The 25,446-nt window shown below is 55.7% G+C and overlaps 1 protein-coding gene across 1 annotated transcript in view; it reads left to right on the top strand.

Annotated features, from left to right (window-relative positions):
* nub1 (negative regulator of ubiquitin-like proteins 1) overlaps positions 1 to 25,446 on the top strand; it is a 36,641-nt gene that overhangs the window by 9,234 nt on the left and 1,961 nt on the right. The window contains exons 2-15 of the mRNA XM_072450387.1: positions 8,495 to 8,625; positions 11,882 to 12,046; positions 15,398 to 15,462; positions 16,170 to 16,234; positions 16,432 to 16,599; positions 16,676 to 16,758; positions 17,679 to 17,785; positions 19,234 to 19,420; positions 19,671 to 19,778; positions 19,882 to 20,034; positions 20,388 to 20,534; positions 20,849 to 20,983; positions 22,762 to 22,933; positions 24,519 to 24,707. Of these exons, the coding sequence (XP_072306488.1) occupies positions 8,512 to 8,625; positions 11,882 to 12,046; positions 15,398 to 15,462; positions 16,170 to 16,234; positions 16,432 to 16,599; positions 16,676 to 16,758; positions 17,679 to 17,785; positions 19,234 to 19,420; positions 19,671 to 19,778; positions 19,882 to 20,034; positions 20,388 to 20,534; positions 20,849 to 20,983; positions 22,762 to 22,933; positions 24,519 to 24,667 (1,818 nt within the window). The 5' untranslated portion in view covers positions 8,495 to 8,511 and the 3' untranslated portion in view covers positions 24,668 to 24,707. The remainder of the gene's footprint in view (positions 1 to 8,494; positions 8,626 to 11,881; positions 12,047 to 15,397; positions 15,463 to 16,169; positions 16,235 to 16,431; positions 16,600 to 16,675; positions 16,759 to 17,678; positions 17,786 to 19,233; positions 19,421 to 19,670; positions 19,779 to 19,881; positions 20,035 to 20,387; positions 20,535 to 20,848; positions 20,984 to 22,761; positions 22,934 to 24,518; positions 24,708 to 25,446) is intronic.

Genomic DNA, 25,446 nt, shown 5'->3' with positions numbered 1-25,446 from the left:
GACCCCTGGACTGTTGAAGCCTGACCCCTGGACTGTAGAAGCCTCTGACCCCTGGACTGTTGAAGCCTCTGACCCCTGGACTGTAGAAGCCTCTGACCCCTGGACTGTTGAAGCCTGACCCCTGGACTGTTGAAACCTCTGACCCCTGGACTGTTGAAGCCTCTGACCCCTGGACTGTTGAAGTCTGACCCCTGGACTGTTGAAGCCTCTGACCCCTGGACTGTTGAAGTCTGACCCCTGGACTGTTGAAGCCTGACCCCTGGACTGTTGAAGTCTGACCCCTGGACTATTGAAGCCTGACCCCTGGACTGTTGAAGCCTCTGACCCCTGGACTGTTGAAGCCTCTGACCCCTGGACTGTTGAAGCCTCTGACCCCTGGACTGTTGAAGCCTGACCCCTGGACTGTGGAAACCTCTGACCCCTGGACTGTTGAAGCCTCTGACCCCTGGACTGTTGAAGCCTCTGACCCCTGGACTGTTGAAGCCTCTGACCCCTGGACTGTTGAAGCCTCTGACCCCTGGACTGTTGAAGCCTGACCCCTGGACTGTTGAAGCCTCTGACCCCTGGACTGTTGAAGCCTGACCCCTGGACTGTTGAAGCCTCTGACCCCTGGACTGTTGAAGCCTGACCCCTGGACTGTAGAAGCCTCTGACCCCTGCACTGTTGAAGCCTCTGACCCCTGGACTGTTGAAGCCTCTGACCCCTGGACTGTTGAAGCCTGACCCCTGGACTGTAGAAGCCTCTGACCCCTGCACTGTTGAAGCCTCTGACCCCTGCACTGTTGAAGCCTCTGACCCCTGGACTGTTGAAGCCTGACCCCTGGACTGTTGAAGCCTCTGACCCCTGGACTGTTGAAGCCTCTGACCCCTGGACTGTTGAAGCCTGACCCCTGGACTGTTGAAGCCTGACCCCTGGACTGTTGAAGCCTCTGACCCCTGGACTGTTGAAGCCTCTGACCCCTGGACTGTTGAAGCCTCTGACCCCTGGACTGTTGAAGCCTGACCCCTGGACTGTTGAAGCCTCTGACCCCTCGACTGTTGAAGCCTCTGACCCCTGGACTGTTGAAGCCTCTGACCCCTGGACTGTTGAAGCCTGACCCCTGGACTGTTGAAGCCTGACCCCTGGACTGTAGAAGCCTCTGACCCCTGGACTGTTGAAGCCTGACCCCTGGACTGTTGAAACCTCTGACCCCTGGACTGTTGAAGCCTCTGACCCCTGGACTGTTGAAGCCTCTGACCCCTGGACTGTTGAAGTCTGACCCCTGGACTGTTGAAGCCTCTGACCCCTGGACTGTTGAAGCCTCTGACCCCTGGACTGTTGAAGCCTGACCCCTGGACTGTTGAAGCCTGACCCCTGGACTGTTGAAGCCTGACCCCTGGACTGTTGAAGCCTCTGACCCCTGGACTGTTGAAGCCTCTGACCCCTGGACTGTTGAAACCTCTGACCCCTGGACTGTTGAAGCCTCTGACCCCTGGACTGTTGAAGCCTCTGACCCCTGGACTGTTGAAGCCTCTGACCCCTGGACTGTTGAAACCTCTGACCCCTGGACTGTTGAAACCTCTGACCCCTGGACTGTTGAAGCCTCTGACCCCTGGACTGTTGAAGCCTCTGACCCCTGGACTGTTGAAGCCTCTGACCCCTGGACTGTTGAAGCCTCTGACCCCTGGACTGTTGAAGTCTGACCCCTGGACTGTTGAAGTCTGACCCCTGGACTGTTGAAGTCTGACCCCTGGACTGTTGAAGCCTCTGACCCCTGGACTGTTGAAGCCTCTGACCCCTGGACTGTTGAAGCCCGACCCCTGGACTGTTGAAGCCTCTGACCCCTGGACTGTTGAAGCCTCTGACCCCTGGACTGTTGAAGCCTGACGCCTGGACTGTTGAAGCCTCTGACCCCTGGACTGTTGAAGCCTCTGACCCCTGGACTGTTGAAGCCTCTGACCCCTGGACTGTTGAAACCTGACCCCTGGACTGTTGAAGCCTGACCCCTGGACTGTAGAAGCCTCTGACCCCTGGACTGTTGAAGCCTCTGACCCCTGGACTGTAGAAGCCTCTGACCCCTGGACTGTTGAAGCCTGACCCCTGGACTGTTGAAACCTCTGACCCCTGGACTGTTGAAGCCTCTGACCCCTGGACTGTTGAAGTCTGACCCCTGGACTGTTGAAGCCTCTGACCCCTGGACTGTTGAAGTCTGACCCCTGGACTGTTGAAGCCTGACCCCTGGACTGTTGAAGTCTGACCCCTGGACTATTGAAGCCTGACCCCTGGACTGTTGAAGCCTCTGACCCCTGGACTGTTGAAGCCTCTGACCCCTGGACTGTTGAAGCCTCTGACCCCTGGACTGTTGAAGCCTCTGACCCCTGGACTGTTGAAGCCTGACCCCTGGACTGTGGAAACCTCTGACCCCTGGACTGTTGAAGCCTCTGACCCCTGGACTGTTGAAGCCTCTGACCCCTGGACTGTTGAAGCCTCTGACCCCTGGACTGTTGAAGCCTCTGACCCCTGGACTGTTGAAGCCTGACCCCTGGACTGTTGAAGCCTCTGACCCCTGGACTGTTGAAGCCTGACCCCTGGACTGTTGAAGCCTCTGACCCCTGGACTGTTGAAGCCTGACCCCTGGACTCTAGAAGCCTCTGACCCCTGGACTGTTGAAGCCTCTGACCCCTGGACTGTTGAAGCCTGACCCCTGGACTGTAGAAGCCTCTGACCCCTGCACTGTTGAAGCCTCTGACCCCTGCACTGTTGAAGCCTCTGACCCCTGGACTGTTGAAGCCTGACCCCTGGACTGTTGAAGCCTCTGACCCCTGGACTGTTGAAGCCTCTGACCCCTGGACTGTTGAAGCCTGACCCCTGGACTGTTGAAGCCTGACCCCTGGACTGTTGAAGCCTCTGACCCCTGGACTGTTGAAGCCTCTGACCCCTGGACTGTTGAAGCCTCTGACCCCTGGACTGTTGAAGCCTGACCCCTGGACTGTTGAAGCCTCTGACCCCTCGACTGTTGAAGCCTCTGACCCCTGGACTGTTGAAGCCTCTGACCCCTGGACTGTTGAAACCTCTGACCCCTGGACTGTTGAAACCTCTGACCCCTGGACTGTAGAAGCCTCTGACCCCTGGACTGTTGAAGCCTCTGACCCCTGGACTGTTGAAGCCTCTGACCCCTCGACTGTTGAAGCCTCTGACCCCTGGACTGTTGAAGCCTCTGACCCCTGGACTGTTGAAGCCTCTGACCCCTGGACTGTTGAAGCCTGACCCCTGGACTGTTGAAGCCTGACCCCTGGACTGTAGAAGCCTCTGACCCCTGGACTGTTGAAGCCTGACCCCTGGACTGTTGAAACCTCTGACCCCTGGACTGTTGAAGCCTCTGACCCCTGGACTGTTGAAGCCTCTGACCCCTGGACTGTGGAAGTCTGACCCCTGGACTGTTGAAGCCTCTGACCCCTGGACTGTTGAAGCCTCTGACCCCTGGACTGTTGAAGCCTGACCCCTGGACTGTTGAAGCCTGACCCCTGGACTGTTGAAGCCTCTGACCCCTGGACTGTTGAAGCCTCTGACCCCTGGACTGTTGAAACCTCTGACCCCTGGACTGTTGAAGCCTCTGACCCCTGGACTGTTGAAGCCTCTGACCCCTGGACTGTTGAAGCCTCTGACCCCTGGACTGTTGAAACCTCTGACCCCTGGACTGTTGAAGCCTCTGACCCCTGGACTGTTGAAGCCTCTGACCCCTGGACTGTTGAAGCCTGACCCCTGGACTGTTGAAGCCTGACCCCTGGACTGTAGAAGCCTCTGACCCCTGGACTGTTGAAGCCTCTGACCCCTGGACTGTTGAAGCCTGACCCCTGGACTGTTGAAGCCTGACCCCTGGACTGTAGAAGCCTCTGACCCCTGGACTGTTGAAGCCTGACCCCTGGACTGTTGAAACCTCTGACCCCTGGACTGTTGAAGCCTCTGACCCCTGGACTGTAGAAGCCTCTGACCCCTGGACTGTTGAAGCCTCTGACCCCTGGACTGTTGAAGTCTGACCCCTGGACTGTTGAAGCCTCTGACCCCTGGACTGTTGAAGCCTCTGACCCCTGGACTGTTGAAGCCTCTGACCCCTGGACTGTAGAAGCCTCTGACCCCTGGACTGTTGAAGCCTGACCCCTGGACTGTTGAAGCCTCTGACCCCTGGACTGTTGAAGCCTCTGACCCCTGGACTGTTGAAGCCTGACCCCTGGACTGTTGAAGTCTGACCCCTGGACTGTTGAAGCCTGACCCCTGGACTGTTGAAGCCTCTGACCCCTGGACTGTTGAAGTCTCTGACCCCTGGACTGTTGAAGCCTGACCCCTGGACTGTTGAAGCCTCTGACCCCTGGACTGTTGAAGCCTGACCCCTGGACTGTTGAAGCCTCTGACCCCTGGACTGTTGAAGCCTGACCCCTGGACTGTTGAAGCCTCTGACCCCTGGACTGTTGAAGCCTGACCCCTGGACTGTTGAAGCCTCTGACCCCTGGACTGTTGAAGCCTCTGACCCCTGGACTGTTGAAGTCTCTGACCCCTGGACTGTTGAAGCCTGACCCCTGGACTGTAGAAGCCTCTGACCCCTGGACTGTTGAAGCCTGACCCCTGGACTGTAGAAGCCTCTGACCCCTGCACTGTTGAAGCCTCTGACCCCTGGACTGTTGAAGCCTCTGACCCCTGGACTGTTGAAGCCTGACCCCTGGACTGTAGAAGCCTCTGACCCCTGCACTGTTGAAGCCTCTGACCCCTGCACTGTTGAAGCCTCTGACCCCTGGACTGTTGAAGCCTGACCCCTGGACTGTTGAAGCCTCTGACCCCTGGACTGTTGAAGCCTCTGACCCCTGGACTGTTGAAGCCTGACCCCTGGACTGTTGAAGCCTGACCCCTGGACTGTTGAAGCCTCTGACCCCTGGACTGTTGAAGCCTCTGACCCCTGGACTGTTGAAGCCTCTGACCCCTGGACTGTTGAAGCCTGACCCCTGGACTGTTGAAGCCTCTGACCCCTCGACTGTTGAAGCCTCTGACCCCTGGACTGTTGAAGCCTCTGACCCCTGGACTGTTGAAGCCTCTGACCCCTGGACTGTTGAAACCTCTGACCCCTGGACTGTTGAAACCTCTGACCCCTGGACTGTAGAAGCCTCTGACCCCTGGACTGTTGAAGCCTCTGACCCCTGGACTGTTGAAGCCTCTGACCCCTGGACTGTTGAAGCCTCTGACCCCTGGACTGTTGAAGCCTCTGACCCCTGGACTGTTGAAGCCTGACCCCTGGACTGTTGAAGCCTCTGACCCCTGGACTGTTGAAGCCTCTGACCCCTGGACTGTTGAAGCCTCTGACCCCTGGACTGTTGAAGCCTCTGACCCCTCGACTGTTGAAGCCTCTGACCCCTGGACTGTTGAAGCCTCTGACCCCTGGACTGTTGAAGCCTCTGACCCCTGGACTGTTGAAGCCTGACCCCTGGACTGTTGAAGCCTCTGACCCCTGGACTGTTGAAGCCTGACCCCTGGACTGTTGAAGCCTCTGACCCCTGGACTGTTGAAGCCTCTGACCCCTGGACTGTTGAAGCCTCTGACCCCTGGACTGTTGAAGCCTGACCCCTGGACTGTAGAAGCCTCTGACCCCTGCACTGTTGAAGCCTCTGACCCCTGGACTGTTGAAGCCTCTGACCCCTGGACTGTTGAAGCCTGACCCCTGGACTGTTGAAGCCTGACCCCTGGACTGTAGAAGCCTCTGACCCCTGGACTGTTGAAGCCTGACCCCTGGACTGTTGAAACCTCTGACCCCTGGACTGTTGAAGCCTCTGACCCCTGGACTGTTGAAGCCTCTGACCCCTGGACTGTTGAAGTCTGACCCCTGGACTGTTGAAGCCTCTGATCCCTGGACTGTTGAAGCCTCTGACCCCTGGACTGTTGAAGCCTCTGACCCCTGGACTGTTGAAGCCTGACCCCTGGACTGTTGAAGCCTGACCCCTGGACTGTAGAAGCCTCTGACCCCTGGACTGTTGAAGCCTGACCCCTGGACTGTTGAAGCCTCTGACCCCTGGACTGTTGAAGCCTCTGACCCCTGGACTGTTGAAACCTCTGACCCCTGGACTGTTGAAGCCTCTGACCCCTGGACTGTTGAAGCCTCTGACCCCTGGACTGTTGAAGCCTCTGACCCCTGGACTGTTGAAGCCTGACCCCTGGACTGTTGAAGCCTGACCCCTGGACTGTAGAAGCCTCTGACCCCTGGACTGTTGAAGCCTGACCCCTGGACTGTTGAAGCCTGACCCCTGGACTGTTGAAGCCTGACCCCTGGACTGTAGAAGCCTCTGACCCCTGGACTGTTGAAGCCTGACCCCTGGACTGTTGAAACCTCTGACCCCTGGACTGTTGAAGCCTCTGACCCCTGGACTGTAGAAGCCTCTGACCCCTGGACTGTTGAAGCCTCTGACCCCTGGACTGTTGAAGTCTGACCCCTGGACTGTTGAAGCCTCTGACCCCTGGACTGTTGAAGCCTCTGACCCCTGGACTGTTGAAGCCTCTGACCCCTGGACTGTAGAAGCCTCTGACCCCTGGACTGTTGAAGCCTGACCCCTGGACTGTTGAAGCCTCTGACCCCTGGACTGTTGAAGCCTCTGACCCCTGGACTGTTGAAGCCTGACCCCTGGACTGTTGAAGTCTGACCCCTGGACTGTTGAAGCCTGACCCCTGGACTGTTGAAGCCTCTGACCCCTGGACTGTTGAAGTCTCTGACCCCTGGACTGTTGAAGCCTCTGACCCCTGGACTGTTGAAACCTCTGACCCCTGGACTGTTGAAGCCTCTGACCCCTGGACTGTTGAAGCCTCTGACCCCTGGACTGTTGAAGCCTCTGACCCCTGGACTGTTGAAGCCTCTGACCCCTGGACTGTTGAAGCCTGACCCCTGGACTGTTGAAGCCTGACCCCTGGACTGTAGAAGCCTCTGACCCCTGGACTGTTGAAGCCTGACCCCTGGACTGTTGAAGCCTGACCCCTGGACTGTTGAAGCCTGACCCCTGGACTGTAGAAGCCTCTGACCCCTGGACTGTTGAAGCCTGACCCCTGGACTGTTGAAACCTCTGACCCCTGGACTGTTGAAGCCTCTGACCCCTGGACTGTAGAAGCCTCTGACCCCTGGACTGTTGAAGCCTCTGACCCCTGGACTGTTGAAGTCTGACCCCTGGACTGTTGAAGCCTCTGACCCCTGGACTGTTGAAGCCTCTGACCCCTGGACTGTAGAAGCCTCTGACCCCTGGACTGTTGAAGCCTGACCCCTGGACTGTTGAAGCCTCTGACCCCTGGACTGTTGAAGCCTCTGACCCCTGGACTGTTGAAGCCTGACCCCTGGACTGTTGAAGTCTGACCCCTGGACTGTTGAAGCCTGACCCCTGGACTGTTGAAGCCTCTGACCCCTGGACTGTTGAAGTCTCTGACCCCTGGACTGTTGAAGCCTGACCCCTGGACTGTTGAAGCCTCTGACCCCTGGACTGTTGAAGCCTGACCCCTGGACTGTTGAAGTCTGACCCCTGGACTGTTGAAGCCTCTGACCCCTGGACGGTTGAAGCCTGACCCCTGGACTGTTGAAGCCTCTGACCCCTGGACTGTTGAAGCCTGACCCCTGGACTGTTGAAGCCTCTGACCCCTGGACTGTTGAAGCCTGACCCCTGGACTGTTGAAGCCTGACCCCTGGACTGTTGAAGCCTCTGACCCCTGGACTGTTGAAGCCTCTGACCCCTGGACTGTAGAAGCCTCTGACCCCTGGACTGTTGAAGCCTCTGACCCCTGGACTGTTGAAGCCTCTGACCCCTGGACTGTTGAAGCCTGACCCCTGGACTGTTGAAGCCTCTGACCCCTGGACTGTTGAAGCCTGACCCCTGGACTGTTGAAGCCTGACCCCTGGACTGTTGAAGCCTCTGACCCCTGGACTGTTGAAGCCTCTGACCCCTGGACTGTTGAAGCCTCTGACCCCTGGACTGTTGAAGCCTGACCCCTGGACTGTTGAAGCTTGACCCCTGGACTGTTGAAGCCTGACCCCTGGACTGTTGAAGCCTCTGACCCCTGGACTGTTGAAGCCTGACCCCTGGACTGTTGAAGCCTCTGACCCCTGGACTGTTGAAGCCTGATCCCTGGACTGTTGAAGCCTCTGACCCCTGGACTGTTGAAGCCTGACCCCTGGACTGTTGAAGCCTCTGACCCCTGGACTGTTGAAGCCTGACCCCTGGACTGTTGAAGCCTCTGACCCCTGGACTGTTGAAGCCTCTGACCCCTGGACTGTTGAAGCCTGACCCCTGGACTGTTGAAGCCTGACCCCTGGACTGTAGAAGCCTCTGACCCCTGGACTGTTGAAGCCTGACCCCTGGACTGACCCTGGACTGTTGAAGCCTGACCCCTGGACTGTTGAAGCCTGACCCCTGGACTGACCCTGGACTGTTGAAGCTTGACCCCTGGAGTGACCCTGGACTGTTGAAGCTTGACCCCTGGACTGACCCCTGGACTGTGACAGTGTCTTGTGCAGAGGCCATGGCGGAGCAGAACTTTGAAGCGAAGCTCAAGAACCTCCTGAAGCAGCAGAAGCTCCAGCTGTGGAACCCTCCGTACACCGAGGAGAACAGGCCCGGCCCTCGGCACATGCAGGTGGGACTCGTCCCTCATGGTTCCTCTTGGTTCCTCATGGTTCCTCATGGTTCCTCATGGTTCCTCTTGGTTCCTCATGGTTCCTCATGGTTCCTCATGGTTCCTCTTGGTTCCTCATGGTTCCCTCTCGTCCTTCATGGTTCCCCTCGTCCCTCATGGTTCCTCTTGGTTCCTCTTGGTTCCTCATGGTCCCCTCTCGTCCCTCGTGGTCCCCTCTCGTCCCTCGTGGTCCGTTCCCCCTCGTCCCTCGTGGTCCCCTCCCCCTCGTCCCTCGTGGTCCCCTCCCCCTCGTCCCTCGTGGTCCCCTCTCGTCCCTCGTGGTTCCTCTCGTCCCTCGTGGTTCCTCTCGTCCCTCGTGGTTCCCCCTCGTCCCTCATGGTTCCCTCTCGTTCCTCAATGTTTCCCTCTCGTCCCTCAATGTTTCCCTCTCGTCCCTCATGGTTCCTCGTCCCTCATGGTTCTCTCTCGTCCCTCATGGTTCCTCTCGTCCCTCATGGTTCCTCTCGTCCCTCATGGTTCCCTCTCGTCCCTCATGGTTCTCTCTCGTCCCTCATGGTTCTCTCTCGTCCCTCATGGTTCCCCCTCGTCCCTTATGGTTCCCCCTCGTCCCTCATGGTTCCTCTCGTCCCTCATGGTTCCCCCTCGTCCCTCATGGTTCCTCTCGTCCCTCATGGTTCTCCTTGTCCCTCCTGGTCCCCTCTCGTCCCTCATGGTTCCTCTCGTCCCTCTTGGTTCCCTCTCGTCCCTCCTGGTCCCCTCTCGTCCCTCATGGTTCCTCTCGTCCCTCATGGTTCCTCTCGTCCCTCATGGTTCCTCTCGTCCCTCATGGTTCCCCCTCGTCCCTCATGGTTCCTCTCGTCCCTCATGGTTCCTCTCGTCCCTCATGGTTCCACTCGACCTCTCGTACCTCATGGTTCCTCTCGTACCTCATGGTTCCTCTCGTCCCTCATGGTTCCCCCTCGTCCCTCATGGTTCCCCCTCGTCCCTCATGGTTCCCCCTCGTCCCTCATGGTTCCCCCTCGTCCCTCATGGTTCCCCCTCGTCCCTCATGGTTCCCCCTCGTCCCTGAATGTTTCCCTCTCGTCCCTGAATGTTTCCCTCTCGTCCCTCATGGTTCCCCCTCCTCCCTCATGGTTCCTCTCGACCCTCATGGTTCCTCTCGTCCCTCATGGTTCTCCTTGTCCCTCGTGGTTCCTCTCGTCCCTCATGGTTCCACTCGACCTCTCGTCCCTCATGGTTCCACTCGACCTCTCGTACCTCATGGTTCCTCTCGTCCCTCATGGTTCCCCCTCGTCCCTCATGGTTCCCCCTCGTCCCTCATGGTTCTCTCTCGTCCCTCATGGTTCCCCCTCGTCCCTCATGGTTCCCCCTCGTCCCTCATGGTTACTCTCGTCCCTCATGGTTCCCCCTCGTCCCTTATGGTTCCCCCTCGTCCCTCATGGTTACTCTCGTCCCTCATGGTCCCCTCTCGTCCCTCATGGTCCCCTCTCGTCCCTCATGGTTCCCTCTCGTCCCTCCTGGTTCCCCCTCGTCCCTCCTGGTTCCCCCCGTCCCTCCTGGTTCCTCTCGTCCCTCCTGGTTCCTCTCGTCCCTCCTGGTTCCTCTCGTCCCTCATGGTTCCTCTCGTCCCTCATGGTTCTCTCGTCCCTCATGGTTCTCTCTCGTCCCTCATGGTTCCCTCTCGTCCCTCATGGTTCCTCTTGTCCCTCATGGTTCTCTCTCGTCCCTCATGGTTCCTTTTGTCCCTCATGGTTCTCTCTCGTCCCTCATGGTTCCTCTCGTCCCTCATGGTTCTCCTTGTCCCTCATGGTTCCTCTCGTCCCTCATTGTTCTCCTTGTCCCTCATTGTTCTCCTTGTCCCTCATGGTTCCTCTCGTCCCTCATGGTTCCCCCTCGTCACTCATGGTTCCTCTCGTCCCTCATGGTTCCCCCTCGTCACTCATGGTTTCTCCCGTCCCTCATGGTTCTCTCTCGTCCCTCATGGTTCCCCCTCGTCCCTCATGGTTCCCCCTCGTCTCTCATGGTTCCCCCTCGTCCCTCAATGTTTCCCTCTCGTCCCTCATGGTTCCTCTCGTCCCTCATGGTTCCTCTCGTCCCTCATGGTTCCTCTCGTCCCTCATGGTTCCTCTCGTCCCTCATGGTTCCTCTCGTCCCTCATGGTTCTCTCTCGTCCCTCATGGTTCTCTCTCGTCCCTCATGGTTCCTCTCGTCCCTCATGGTTCCTCTCGTCCCTCATGGTTCTCCTTGTCCCTCATGGTTCCTCTCGTCCCTCATGGTTCTCCTTGTCCCTCATGGTTCCTCTCGTCCCTCATGGTTCCCCCTCGTCCCTCTTGGTTCGTCCTTTCGTCCCTCATGGTTCTCTCTCGTCCCTCATGGTTCTCTCTTGTCCCTCATGGTTCCCTCTCGTCCCTCAATGTTTCCCTCTCGTCCCTCATGGTTCCTCTCGTCCCTCATGGTTCTCTCTCGTCCCTCATGGTTCCTCTCGTCCCTTATGGTTCCTCTCGTCCCTCATGGTTCTCCTTGTCCCTCATGGTTCTCCTTGTCCCTCATGGTTCTCCTTGTCCCTCATGGTTCCTCTCGTCCCTCATGGTTCCTCTCGTCCCTCATTGTTCTCCTTGTCCCTCATTGTTCTCTTTGTCCCTCATGGTTCCTCTCGTCCCACATGGTTCTCCTTGTCCCTCCTGGTCCCCTCTTGTCCCTCATGGTTCCCTCTCGTCCCTCATGGTTCTCTCTCGTCCCTCATGGTTCCCTCTCGTCCCTCATGGTTCCCTCTCGTCCCTCATGGTTCTCTCTCGTCCCTCATGGTTCTCTCTCGTCCCTCATGGTTCCTCTCGTCCCTCATGGTTCCTCTCGTGCCTCATGGTTCTCCTTGTCCCTCATGGTTCTCCTCGTCCCTCATGGTTCTCTCTCGTCCCTCATGGTTCTCTCTCGTCCCTCATGGTTCTCTCTCGTCCCTCATGGTTCTCTCTCGTCCCTCATGGTTCCTCTCGTCCCTCATGGTTCCTCTCGTGCCTCATGGTTCTCCTTGTCCCTCATGGTTCTCCTCGTCCCTCATGGTTCTCCTTGTCCCTCATGGTTCTCCTTGTCCCTCATGGTTCCTCTCGTCCCTCATGGTTCCTCTCGTCCCTCTTGGTTCTCCTCGTCCCTCTTGGTTCTCCTCGTCCCTCTTGGTTCTCCTCGTCCCTCTTGGTTCCCCCTCATCCCTCATGGTTCCTCATAGTTCCTCTTGTCCCTCACGGTTCCTCTCGTCCCTCAGGAGCTGTCGGAGCAGTACGCGGCGCTGCTGGGCGTCCCGGTGCTGGAAGTAGGGGGCGCTCTGGAGTCGATCCGCGCTCAGGCCGTGAACCGGGGCAAAGGGAACCAAATGTTCAGAGAGACGGGCGTGGCCTCGTTAGAGCTGCTGCTGCCCCGGGACAAGAAGGTACAGACATTCAGCAAACGAGTCTCACGCTCATGAGCTCAGACGTTCATATTTCATGTTTTATCGTTAAGTTGAGCCACAATAATAGTTTTAATTTTAACATCCACATAAAAGGATCATTTTAAGTCTTTCTTGCTCTTTGTTCCTTTCTTTTTTCTTTTTCCTTTTGGCAGCAGCAGAAGGTTGACCGTTATGTTTAATTTCATATTTCACTGGTTTAAAGACATTTCTTCCAAGAGTGAATTAAATAAAAGGCAAATAAATTGAAATGTAATAAAACATTAACATTAAACACTTTAAAACCAAAACCAGGTGTAAATCTGAGAGATATTTATGTATTTAGTGTTTAATTGATCCATTGACCCCACAGGCCCCTCCCACACAGGCCCCTCCCACACACACAGGCCCCTCTCACACACACAGGCCCCTCTCACACAGACAGGCCCCTCTCACACAGACAGGCCCCTCTCACACAGACAGGCCCCTCTCACACACACAGGCCCCTCTCACACACACAGGCCCCTCTCACACAGGCCCCTCTCACACAGGCCCCTCTCACACACACAGGCCCCTCTCACACAGACAGGCCCCTCTCACACACACAGGCCCCTCTCACACACACAGGCCCCTCTCACACAGGCCCCTCTCACACACACAGGCCCCTCTCACACAGGCCCCTCTCACACACACAGGCCCCTCTCACACAGGCCCCTCTCACACAGGCAGGCCCCTCTCACACAGACAGGCCCCTCTCACACAGACAGGCCCCTCTCACACAGGCCCCTCTCACACAGGCCCCTCTCACACAGGTCCCTCTCACACACACAGGCCCCTCTCACACAGGCCCCTCTCACACAGGCCCCTCTCACACAGGCCCCTCTCACACAGGCAGGCCCCTCTCACACAGACAGGCCCCTCTCACACACACAGGCCCCTCTCACACACACAGGCCCCTCTCACACACAGGCCCCTCTCACACAGAGAGGCCCCTCTCACACAGAGAGGCCCCTCTCACACACACAGGCCCCTCTTACACAGGCCCCTCTCACACACACAGGCCCCTCTCACACACAGGCCCCTCTCACACAGAGAGGCCCCTCTCACACACACAGGCCCCTCTCACACACACAGGCCCCTCTCACACACACAGGCCCCTCTCGCACAGACAGGCCCCTCTCACACACACAGGCCCCTCTCACACACACAGGCCCCTCTCACACACACAGGCCCCTCTCACACACACAGGCCCCTCTCACACACACAGGCCCCTCTCACACAGGCCCCTCTCACACAGGCCCCTCTCACACAGGCCCCTCTCACACAGGCAGGCCCCTCTCACACAGGCAGGCCCCTCTCACACAGACAGGCCCCTCTCACACAGACAGGCCCCTCTCACACAGGCCCCTCTCACACAGGTCCCTCTCACACAGGTCCCTCTCACACACACAGGCCCCTCTCACACAGGCCCCTCTCACACAGGCCCCTCTCACACAGGCCCCTCTCACACAGGCAGGCCCCTCTCACACAGACAGGCCCCTCTCACACACACAGGCCCCTCTCACACACACAGGCCCCTCTCACACACACAGGCCCCTCTCACACAGGCCCCTCTCACACAGGCCCCTCTCACACAGGCCCCTCTCACACAGGCCCCTCTCACACAGGCAGGCCCCTCTCACACAGACAGGCCCCTCTCACACACAGGCCCCTCTCACACAGAGAGGCCCCTCTCACACAGAGAGGCCCCTCTCACACACACAGGCCCCTCTTACACAGGCTCCTCTTACACAGGCCCCTCTCACCCACACAGGCCCCTCTCACACACACAGGCCCCTCTCACACACACAGGCCCCTCTCACACACAGGCCCCTCTCACACAGAGAGGCCCCTCTCACACACACAGGCCCCTCTTACACAGGCCCCTCTCACACACACAGGCCCCTCTCACACACAGGCCCCTCTCACACAGAGAGGCCCCTCTCACACAGAGAGGCCCCTCTCACACACACAGGCCCCTCTCACACACACAGGCCCCTCTCGCACAGACAGGCCCCTCTCACACACACAGGCCCCTCTCACACACACAGGCCCCTCTCACACACACAGGCCCCTCTCACACACACAGGCCCCTCTCACACACACAGGCCCCTCTCACACACACAGGCCCCTCTCACACACACAGGCCCCTCTCACACAGGCCCCTCTCACACAGGCCCCTCTCACACAGGCCCCTCTCACACAGGCAGGCCCCTCTCACACAGGCAGGCCCCTCTCACACAGACAGGCCCCTCTCACACAGACAGGCCCCTCTCACACAGACAGGCCCCTCTCACACAGGCCCCTCTCACACAGGTCCCTCTCACACAGGTCCCTCTCACACACACAGGCCCCTCTCACACAGGCCCCTCTCACACAGGCCCCTCTCACACAGGCCCCTCTCACACAGGCAGGCCCCTCTCACACAGACAGGCCCCTCTCACACACACAGGCCCCTCTCACACACACAGGCCCCTCTCACACACACAGGCCCCTCTCACACACAGACCCCTCTCACACAGAGAGGCCCCTCTCACACACACAGGCCCCTCTTACACAGGCCCCTCTCACACACACAGGCCCCTCTCACACACAGGCCCCTCTCACACAGAGAGGCCCCTCTCACACACACAGGCCCCTCTTACACAGGCTCCTCTTACACAGGCCCCTCTCACCCACACAGGCCCCTCTCACACACACAGGCCCCTCTCACACACACAGGCCCCTCTCACACACACAGGCCCCTCTCACACAGAGAGGCCCCTCTCACACACACAGGCCCCTCTTACACAGGCCCCTCTCACACACACAGGCCCCTCTCACACACAGGCCCCTCTCACACAGAGAGGCCCCTCTCACACAGAGAGGCCCCTCTCACACACACAGGCCCCTCTTACACAGGCCCCTCTTACACAGGCCCCTCTTACACAGGCCCCTCTCACCCACACAGGCCCCTCTCACACACACAGGCCCCTCTCACACACAGGCCCCTCTCACACACAGGCCCCTCTCACACAGAGAGGCCCCTCTCACACACACAGGCCCCTCTTACACAGGCCCCTCTCACCCACACAGGCCCCTCTCACACACACAGGCCCCTCCCACACAGGCCCCTCTCACACACACAGGCCCCTCCCACACAGGCCCCTCTCACACACACAGGCCCCTCCCACACAGGCCCCTCCCACACCCTCCCTTCGTTATAAAAGGTGGTTTTGTGTCTTTTACAGACTTATTCTCATTAAACTCACTAAACACTTCTGATCAAACTCTTCTAACTCTTGTTCTTGACTTTATCGTTTCTTTGTGTCTCAGGATCCGAAGACAAAGACGTTCTTTCAGACCAAACTGGACGTGTCAGTGCAGCAGCTCGTCCACAGGTGGCGCTCTTTCACCTCCTTTTCTTCTACAATAATCACTCATTCACAATCAATACATTCACATGTCTGTGTGTAATATTTAAGTGTTGTTATTGTTGTAAATATTCAAATTCTTTATAGATGTTAAAATAAGTGTTTTTATTCTGCTTTTTAGTCATCACAACGTTTATTAACAATATGTATTTAGAAAAGACCCTCCGTCGACCCCCGGGCCCCTCTGTCGACCCCAGGGCCCCTCTGTCGACCCCCGGGCCCCTCCCTCGACCCCCGGGCCCCTCCTTCGACTTTCGGGCCCCTCCTTCGACCCCCGGGCCCCTCCTTCGACCCCCGGGCCCCTCCTTCGACTTTCGGACCCCTCCGTCGACCCCCGGGCCCCTCCGTCGACCCCCGGGCCCCTCCCTCGACCCCCGGGCCCCTCCCTCGAACCGCGGGCCCCTCCGTCGACCCCCGGGCCCCTCCCTCGACCCGCGGGCCCCTCCGTCGACCCCCGGGCCCCTCCCTCGACCCCCGGGCCTCTCCCTCGACCCCCGGGCCCCTCCGTCGACCCCGGGCCCCTCCGTCGACCCCCGGGCCCCTCCGTCGACCCCCGGGCCCCTCCGTCGAGCCCCGGGCCCCTCCGTCGACCCGCGGGCCCCTCCCTCGACCCGCGGGCCCCTCCCTCGACCCCTGGGCCTCTCTGTTCTTAAACAAAATGTTGTTTGTTTCAGAATTGGAGAAGATTTTGGACTCAAATCCATCAAACTCATCCTCAATGGAAGAACTTTGAACGTTGGTGAGTGTGAAACTGAACCAGGACTGGGACCGGGACTAGAGCCGGGACCGGGACTAGAGCCGGGACCGGGACTAGAACCGGGACCGGGACTAGAGCCGGGACCGGGACTTGGTGACTGGAGAAAATGGGAGTGATTTCAGTTTAAATAGTGCTTCTAAGTCCCTAAAGGCGGTGCTGTGGTTCTTGTCCCGGTCCAGAGCGGCGCCTGGACGAGCAGGACGTGAGGAACCACAGCAAGATGATGGTTCTGCGCGTGAGCGACGCCGAGTGGAAGACGCAGCAGGACCAGGAGCGACAGAGGAACCAGAACCAGAACCAGAGCCTGAAAAGAACTCAGAAAGGCTTCCAGATCCTGTCTGAGAGAGGTACCACAGGCCCCTCCCACAGGTCCCCTCCCACAGTATCTCGCTCTAACATGGCGTCTCTCTCTGGTGTTTCCAGAAGAGGATCTGGACTCGAGGCCTTTCCTGGAAATCGCAGACCAGAAGGGAAATCCTCTGACCATCCCCCAGCACGAGAAGAAGGTCAGGACACGTCACGTTGTGTTCGAGCAGCAGCAGAGGTCAAACACGCCTCAGACTGGAGGTCAAACACGCCTCAGACTGGAGGTCAAACACGCCTCAGACTGGAGGTCAAACACGCCTCAGACTGGAGGTCAAACACGCCTCAGACTGGAGGTCAAACACGCCTCAGACTGGAGGTCAAACACGCCTCAGACTGGAGGTCAAACACGCCTCAGACTGGAGGTCAAACACGCCTCAGACTGGAGGTCAAACACGCCTCAGACTGGAGGTCAAACACGCCTCAGACTGGAGGTCAAACACGCCTCAGACTGGAGGTCAAACACGCCTCAGACTGGAGGTCAAACACGCCTCAGACTGGAGGTCAAACACGCCTCAGACTGGAGGTCAAACACGCCTCAGACTGGAGGTCAAACACGCCTCAGACTGGAGGTCAAACACGCCTCAGACTGGAGGTCAAACACGCCTCAGACTGGAGGTCAAACACGCCTCAGACTGGAGGTCAAACACGCCTCAGACTGGAGGTCAAACACGCCTCAGACTGGAGGTCAAACACGCCTCAGACTGGAGGTCAAACACGCCTCAGACTGGAGGTCAAACACGCCTCAGACTGGAGGTCAAACACGCCTCAGACTGGAGGTCAAACACGCCTCAGACTGGAGGTCAAACACGCCTCAGACTGGAGGTCAAACACGCCTCAGACTGGAGGTCAAACACGCCTCAGACTGGAGGTCAAACACGCCTCAGACTGGAGGTCAAACACGCCTCAGACTGGAGGTCAAACACGCCTCAGACTGGAGGTCAAACACGCCTCAGACTGGAGGTCAAACACGCCTCAGACTGGAGGTCAAACACGCCTCAGACAAACGTGTTCAGATGTGAATATCCTGCGTCTGTGTGAAATGTGCACTATGACTTTCCAGGCTCTTATTTTGGCGATGGGCTTCCACGAGAAGGGACGTTCCCTGATGAAGAGGAAGCAGTTTGACGACGCCCTGTGCCACCTGCTGCAGGCCGACCAACAGTTCAGGTCTACACTTTAACCGGGACTAAACCAGGGCTAAACCGAGGCTAAACCGAGGCTAAACCGGGTCTAAACCGGGTCTAAACCCGGACTAAACCAGGGCTAAACCGGGACTAAACCAGGGCTAAACCGGGACTAAACCAGGGCTAAACCGGGTCTAAACCGGGACTAAACCAGGGCTAAACCGGGACTAAACCAGGGCTAAACCGAGGCTAAACCGAGGCTAAACCGGGTCTAAACCAGGGCTAAACCGGGACTAAACCAGGGCTAAACCGGGACTAAACCAGGGCTAAACCGGGACTAAACCAGGGCTAAACCGGGACTAAACCAGGGCTAAACCGAGGCTAAACCAGGGCTGAACTGGGACTAAACCGAGGCTAAACCGAGGCTAAACCGGGTCTAAACCAGGGCTAAACCGGGACTAAACCAGGGCTAAACCGGGACTAAACCAGGGCTAAACCGGGACTAAACCAGGGCTAAACCGGGACTAAACCAGGGCTAAACCGAGGCTAAACCAGGGCTGAACTGGGACTAAACCGAGGCTAAACCAGGGCTGAACTGGGACTAAACCAGGTCTAAACCGGGTCTAAAGCAGGACTAAAGCAGGACTAAAGCGGGTCTAAAGCGGGTCTAAAGCGGGACTAAAGCGGGACTAAAGCGGGACTAAAGCGGGACTAAAGCGGGACTAAAGCGGGACTAAAGCGGGTCTAAAGCGGGTCTAAAGCGGGACTAAAGCGGGACTAAAGCGGGACTAAAGCGGGTCTAAAGCGGGTCTAAAGCGGGACTAAAGCGGGACTAAAGCGGGTCTAAAGCGGGACTAAAGCGGGACTAAAGCGGGACTAAAGCGGGTCTAAAGCGGGTCTAAAGCAGGTCTAAAGCAGGTCTAAAGCAGGTCTAAAGCAGGACTAAAGCAGGACTAAAGCAGGTCTAAAGCAGGTCTAAAGCAGGTCTAAAGCAGGACTAAAGCAGGACTAAAGCAGGTCTAAAGCAGGACTAAAGCGGGACTAAAGCGGGTCTAAAGCGGGACTAAAGCGGGACTAAAGCGGGACTAAAGCAGGTCTAAAGCAGGACTAAAGCAGGACTAAAGCAGGTCTAAAGCAGGATTAAAGCAGGTCTAAAGCAGGTCTAAAGCAGGTCTAAAGCAGGTCTAAAGCAGGTCTAAAGCAGGTCTAAAGCAGGACTAAAGCAGGTCTAAAGCAGGACTAAAGCAGGACTAAAGCAGGTCTAAAGCAGGACTAAAGCAGGTCTAAAGCAGGTCTAAAGCAGGATTAAAGCAGGTCTAAAGCAGGACTAAAGCAGGACTAAAGCAGGACTAAAGCAGGACTAAAGCAGGACTAAAGCAGGTCTAAAGCAGGTCTAAAGCAGGTCTAAAGCAGGTCTAAAGCAGGACTAAAGCAGGACTAAAGCAGGACTAAAGCAGGACTAAAGCAGGTCTAATCCGGGTCTTTTTGCAGTAAGTGTGGCTCGGCGCTGCTCGGCTCAGTGGACAACTTTGCAGTTCTCCAGTTGGACATCGTGTGGTGCTATCGAGCTCTGGAGGCTTTGTCCTGTTTAGACGACGGAAGAGCGAGACTGCAACGAGCCGAGACGAGTTTCCTCCAAGTGTACGGAGAGCAACAGCAGCGCCTGAGGATGATCAAGGTACAGGACTAAACCAGGACTAAACCAGGACTAAACCAGGACTAAACCAGGACTAAACCAGGACTAAACCAGGACTAAACCAGGACTAAACCAGGTCTAAACCAGGTCTAAACCAGGTCTAAACCAGGACTAAACCAGGACTAAACCAGGACTAAACCAGGACTAAACCAGGTCTAAACCAGGCCTTAACCAAGGACTGAAGGGAAGAAGTGAGTGTGCATATCTTCTCTTTGGCTGTGTCTGTTTCCAGGGGAACACGGGTCGAGAGGAGGTTCTGTTCCTGCGTCTGTATCTGCTCCAGAGTCTGTTGGCTTACATCGAAGGCAACGACGCTCAGGCCAAACTGCAGCTCTCAAAGGTAAAGGGGCGGGGCAGGAGGCGGGACAGAAAAGGGGTGGGATGGGGGCGTGACAGGGGCGTGACAGGGGCGTGACGGGTCTGAGTGTTTGTGGCGTGTGCAGGTGGAGGATCTTTACAGACGTCTCAGTCCAGACACTCAGAAGATGGAGCAGCTCATGACTCTGGGCTTCAGCGAAAGAGAAGCTCGACTCGGACTCAGAGCGTGTGAAGGAGACGTCCAGGAGGCCGCCATCCACATCAGCAACAGGAGACAGGTCTGAACAGGTCCTGAACCGGGTCTGAACAGGTCCTGAACGGGTCTGACCGGGTCTGAACCGGGTCTGACCGGGTCCTGAACGGGTCTGACCGGGTCTGAACCGGTCCTGAACCGGGTCTGACCGGGTCTGACCGTGTCTGAACGGGTCTGACCGGGTCTGACCGGGTCTGACCGGGTCTGACCGTGTCTGAACCGGGTCTGAACAGGTCCTGAACGGGTCTGACCGGGTCCGACCGGGTCTGACCGGGTCTGACCGGGTCTGAACCGGGTCTGAACAGGTCCTGAACGGGTCTGACCGGGTCCGACCGGGTCTGAACGGGTCTGACCGGGTCTGAACGGGTCTTGCTGCAGGAGCGTGAGGAGATGAAGGCGAGGGAGCAGCAGAAGCGGCGTTCTCGTCTTGAAGCCGTCACTGTTCTGACTGGTCTGGGCTTCAACCGGAAAGACGCGGCTCGAGTCCTGAACCAGACCAAAGGCAACCTGGACCAGGCCTACACCGTGAGTGACCTCTGACCTCTGACATGTTTCAAGTGCAAAGTGATGAACCTCAGACACGTTTAATGATTGAAACTTTTATTTCGACTCTTTTCAAAGTAAATGTAAGAACTTAATTAACAAAAGCCTTTTTATTTACAATTAATGACATTTGCAAATGCTCTAATTAAACACATTTAAAAACAAATAAACACTGTAAAAAACTTGTATAATACAGACTTCAACACATGATACTTTTGTGAAGCTCGTGTATCATTTCGAGGCAGAAAGTAGAATCTTTAATGGATCTTTAACTCGTTCTCTTTCCTGTTCGTCAGATTCTGTTGAACTCGAGTCAAATCTCTGAAGCCACGAACAACGAAGAGGTCGTGAGTCCAGAGGTCGTGAGTCCAGAGGTCGTGAGTCCAGAGGTCGTGAGTCCAGAGGTCGTGAGTCCAGACAAAGTGGAGCAGGTCAGAAAGCCTAAACGTGCCGTGTGACCTGCTCGTTTATGAGAGAAAGAGCAAGAGTCAGAGGAGTTAGAATCTTCTTACTCCTCCTCACCTTCAAAGCTCTTCACCACCTCCCCCCCACCTGTCTGATCTCCTCCTCCTCCCCTCCCGAGCCCTCTGCTCCTCCTCTGCTCCTCCTCTGCTCCTCCTCTGCTCCTCCTCCTCCTCTCTCACCCTGGCTGCACCAACATCCCGACTCAAAACATTCTCCCGAACAGCACCCCGACTCTGGAACTCCCTCCCCCCCTGTCCTCCTCTCTCCCCCCTGTCCTCCTCTCTCCCCCCCTGTCCTCCTCTCTCCCCCCTGTCCTCCTCTCTCCTCCTCTCTCCCCCCTGTCCTCCTCTCTCCCCCCCTGTCCTCCTCTCTCCCCCCCTGTCCTCCTCTCTCCCCCCTGTCCTCCTCTCTCCCCCCCTGTCCTCCTCTCTCCCCCCTGTCCTCCTCTCTCCCCCCCTGTCCTCCTCTCTCCCCCCTGTCCTCCTCTCTCCCTCACTCACAACATTTAAATCCCGCCTAAAAACACACCTCTTCACCCAAGCATGACCTATGACCTGCCCCACCCCTAGCCTCCTCCACCCCACTGTCTACACTTCTTCCCCCTGATACATCCCCATCATTTTCTTTCTACTTCTTCTGTCTTGTTTATTTTATTTATTATTGTGTACATTATTGTTATTGTGTACATTATTGTGTACATTATTGTGTACATTATTGTTATTGTGTACATTATTGTGTACATTATTGTGTACATTATTGTGTACATTATTGTTATTGTGTACATTATTGTGTACATTATTGTGTACATTATTGTGTACATTATTGTTATTGTGTACATTATTGTGTACATTATTGTGTACATTATTGTGCACATTATTGTGCACATTATTGTGCACATTATTGTGCACATTATTGTGTACATTATTGTGTACATTATTGTTATTGTGTACATTATTGTGTACATTATTGTGTACATTATTGTGTACATTATTGTGTACATTATTGTTATTGTGTACATTATTGTGTACATTATTGTGTACATTATTGTGTACATTATTGTGTACATTATTGTTATTGTGTACATTATTGTGTACATTATTGTGTACATTATTGTGCACATTATTGTGTACATTATTGTGCACATTATTGTGCACATTATTGTGCACATTATTGTGTACATTATTGTGTACATTATTGTTATTGTGTACATTATTGTGTACATTATTGTGTACATTATTGTGTACATTATTGTTATTGTGTACATTATTGTGCACATTATTGTGTACATTATTGTGTACATTATTGTGTACATTATTGTGTACATTATTGTGTACATTATTGTTATTGTGTACATTATTGTGTACATTATTGTGTACATTATTGTGTACATTATTGTGTACTGTACGTGCTGTCCCTCCCTTTTGTATACGTCAAAGTGTCTTTGGGTCATTGAAAAGCGTTATATAAATAAAAGGTATTATTATTATTTCACTCACTCACAACATTTGAATCTGGGGCGTTTGATGAAGTCTCCTCTGCTTCACAGTCGTTCAGAGCGAGTCACAGGAACAATGTGATGTGTGTGACGAGGAAACACTTCACAGTTCCAGCGTAGATCAAAATATACTTTAATACAATCTATTGAAGTCAATATATTTGGTTTCCCCTTCAACGTAAACCTGTGTAAACGGCTGTAAACGGCTGTAAACGGCTGTAAACGGCTGTAAACCTTTGTGTTGTGCAGCTCTTGTATCTGGGCTTCGAGAGGCGGAGCTCTGAAGCGGCCCTCAGACTCACAGGAGGAGACGTCCAGGCCTCCACTCAGCTCCTGCTGGACAACCAGGGCCTCCTCCCTGATGACCTCATACAGGACTCCACAGGAGAGCAGCCGGCCCCCTCGTCCAGCACCACCACAGGTCAGAGGGGCAGAGGAGCAGAGGGGCAGAGGGGCAGAGGAGCAGAGGAGCAGAGGGGCAGAGGAGCAGAGGGGCAGAGGAGCAGAGGAGCAGAGGGGCACTGGAGCAGAGGGGCAGAGGAGCAGAGGAGCAGAGGAGCAGAGGGGCAGAGGAGCAGAGGAGCAGAGGGGCACTGGAGCAGAGGGGCAGAGGGGCACTGGAGCAGAGGGGCAGAGGGGCAGAGGAGCAGAGGGGCAGAGGAGCAGAGGGGCAGAGGGGCAGAGGAGCAGAGGAGCAGAGGGGCAGAGGAGCAGAGGAGCAGAGGGGCAGAGGAGCAGAGGAGCAGAGGGGCACTGGAGCAGAGGGGCAGAGGGGCACTGGAGCAGAGGAGCAGAGGGGCAGAGGAGCAGAGGGGCAGAGGAGCAGAGGAGCAGAGGGGCAGAGGAGCAGAGGGGCAGAGGGGCAGAGGGGCAGAGGAGCAGAGGGGCAGAGGGGCAGAGGAGCAGAGGGGCAGAGGGGCAGAGGAGCAGAGGGGCAGAGGAGCAGAGGAGCAGAGGGGCACTGGAGCAGAGGGGCAGAGGGGCAGAGGAGCAGAGGGGCAGAGGGGCAGAGGAGCAGAGGGGCAGAGGGGCAGAGGAGCAGAGGAGCAGAGGGGCAGAGGAGCAGGAGAGTCTCCTTCTGTAGAGCACTATGATGATGTCTCCTTCTTCGTCTCCTTCTTCTCCGCTCTCCTCCCCCTCTCTTCTCCTCTCCTCCTCCTCTCTCCTCCTCTCTCCTCCTCCTCTCTCCTCCTCCTCTCTCCTCCTCCTCTCTCCTCCCCCCTCTCTTCTCCTCTCCTCCTCCTCTCTCCTCCTCCTCTCCTCCTCCTCTCTCCTCCCCCCTCTCTTCTCCTCCCCTCCTCCTCTCTCCTCCGCCTCTCTCCTCCCCCCTCTCTTCTCCTCCCCTCCTCCTCTCTCCTCCTCTCTCCTCCTCCTCTCTTCTCCTCCCCTCCTCCTCTCTCCTCCTCCTCTCTCCTCCCCCTCTCTTCTCCTCTCCTCCTCCTCTCTCCTCCTCCTCTCTCCTCCTCCTCTCTCCTCCTCCTCTCTCCTCCCCCCTCTCTTCTCCTCTCCTCCTCCTCTCTCCTCCTCCTCTCCTCCTCCTCTCTCCTCCCCCCTCTCTTCTCCTCCCCTCCTCCTCTCTCCTCCTCCTCTCTCCTCCTCCTCTCTCCTCCCCCCTCTCTTCTCCTCCCCTCCTCCTCTCTCCTCCTCTCTCCTCCTCCTCTCTTCTCCTCCCTCCTCCTCCTCTCTTCTCCTCCCCTCCTCCTCTCTCCTCCTCCTCTCTCCTCCTCCTCTCTCCTCCTCTCTCCTCCTCCTCTCTCCTCCCCCCTCTCTTCTCCTCCCCTCCTCCTCTCTCCTCTCTCCTCCTCCTCTCTCCTCCCCCCTCTCTTCTCCTCCCCTCCTCCTCTCTCCTCCTCTCTCCTCCTCCTCTCTCCTCCCCCCTCTCTTCTCCTCTCCTCCTCCTCTCTTCTCCTCTCCTCCTCCTCTCTCCTCCCCCCTCTCTTCTCCTCCCCTCCTCTCTCCTCCTCCTCCTCCTCCTCCTCCTCCTCCTCCTCCTCCTCCTCCTGCAGAGGAGAAGGAGGAGGAGGAGGCGGTGAGTGAGGTGCTGGAGGACATCTCTGGTCATGAGGAGGATTATCTGGACCTGACTCTGGAGGAGGAGCGTGAGCTGATCGTGACACTCCAGTCCTTCCTCAGTCTTCCTGCTCACGCGCTGTAGACGCCTCGTGTGGACGCCAACGGCACTGCACCTTCCACAAGTGAGAAACAGACAAGATATACATGAAATATATACATACATATACATGCAATATACTTATACACATACATGAAATATATACATGAAATATATACATACATATACATGCAATATACTTATACACATACATGAAATATATACATGAAATATATACATACATATACATGCAATATACTTATACACATACATGAAATATATACATGAAATATATACATACATATACATGCAATATACTTATACACATACATGAAATATATACATGAAATATATACATACATATACATGCAATATACTTATACACATACATGAAATATATACATGAAATATATACATACATATACATGCAATATACTTATACACATACATGAAATATATACATGAAATATATACATACATATACATGCAATATACTTATACACATACATGAAATATATACATGAAATATATACATACATATACATGCAATATACTTATACACATACATGAAATATATACATGAAATATATACATACATATACATGCAATATACTTATACACATACATGAAATATATACATGAAATATATACATACATATACATGCAATATACTTATACACATACATGAAATATATACATGAAATATATACATACATATACATGCAATATACTTATACACATACATGAAATATATACATGAAATATATACATACATATACATGCAATATACTTATACACATACATGAAATATATACATGAAATAT

Source organism: Eucyclogobius newberryi, unplaced genomic scaffold (assembly GCF_026437365.1).
Source record: "Eucyclogobius newberryi isolate DKJ021-1_F unplaced genomic scaffold, fEucNew1.0.hap1 SCAF_18, whole genome shotgun sequence".
NCBI lineage: Eukaryota > Metazoa > Chordata > Actinopteri > Gobiiformes > Gobiidae > Eucyclogobius > Eucyclogobius newberryi.
This window is presented reverse-complemented; position numbering and strand designations above follow the sequence as displayed.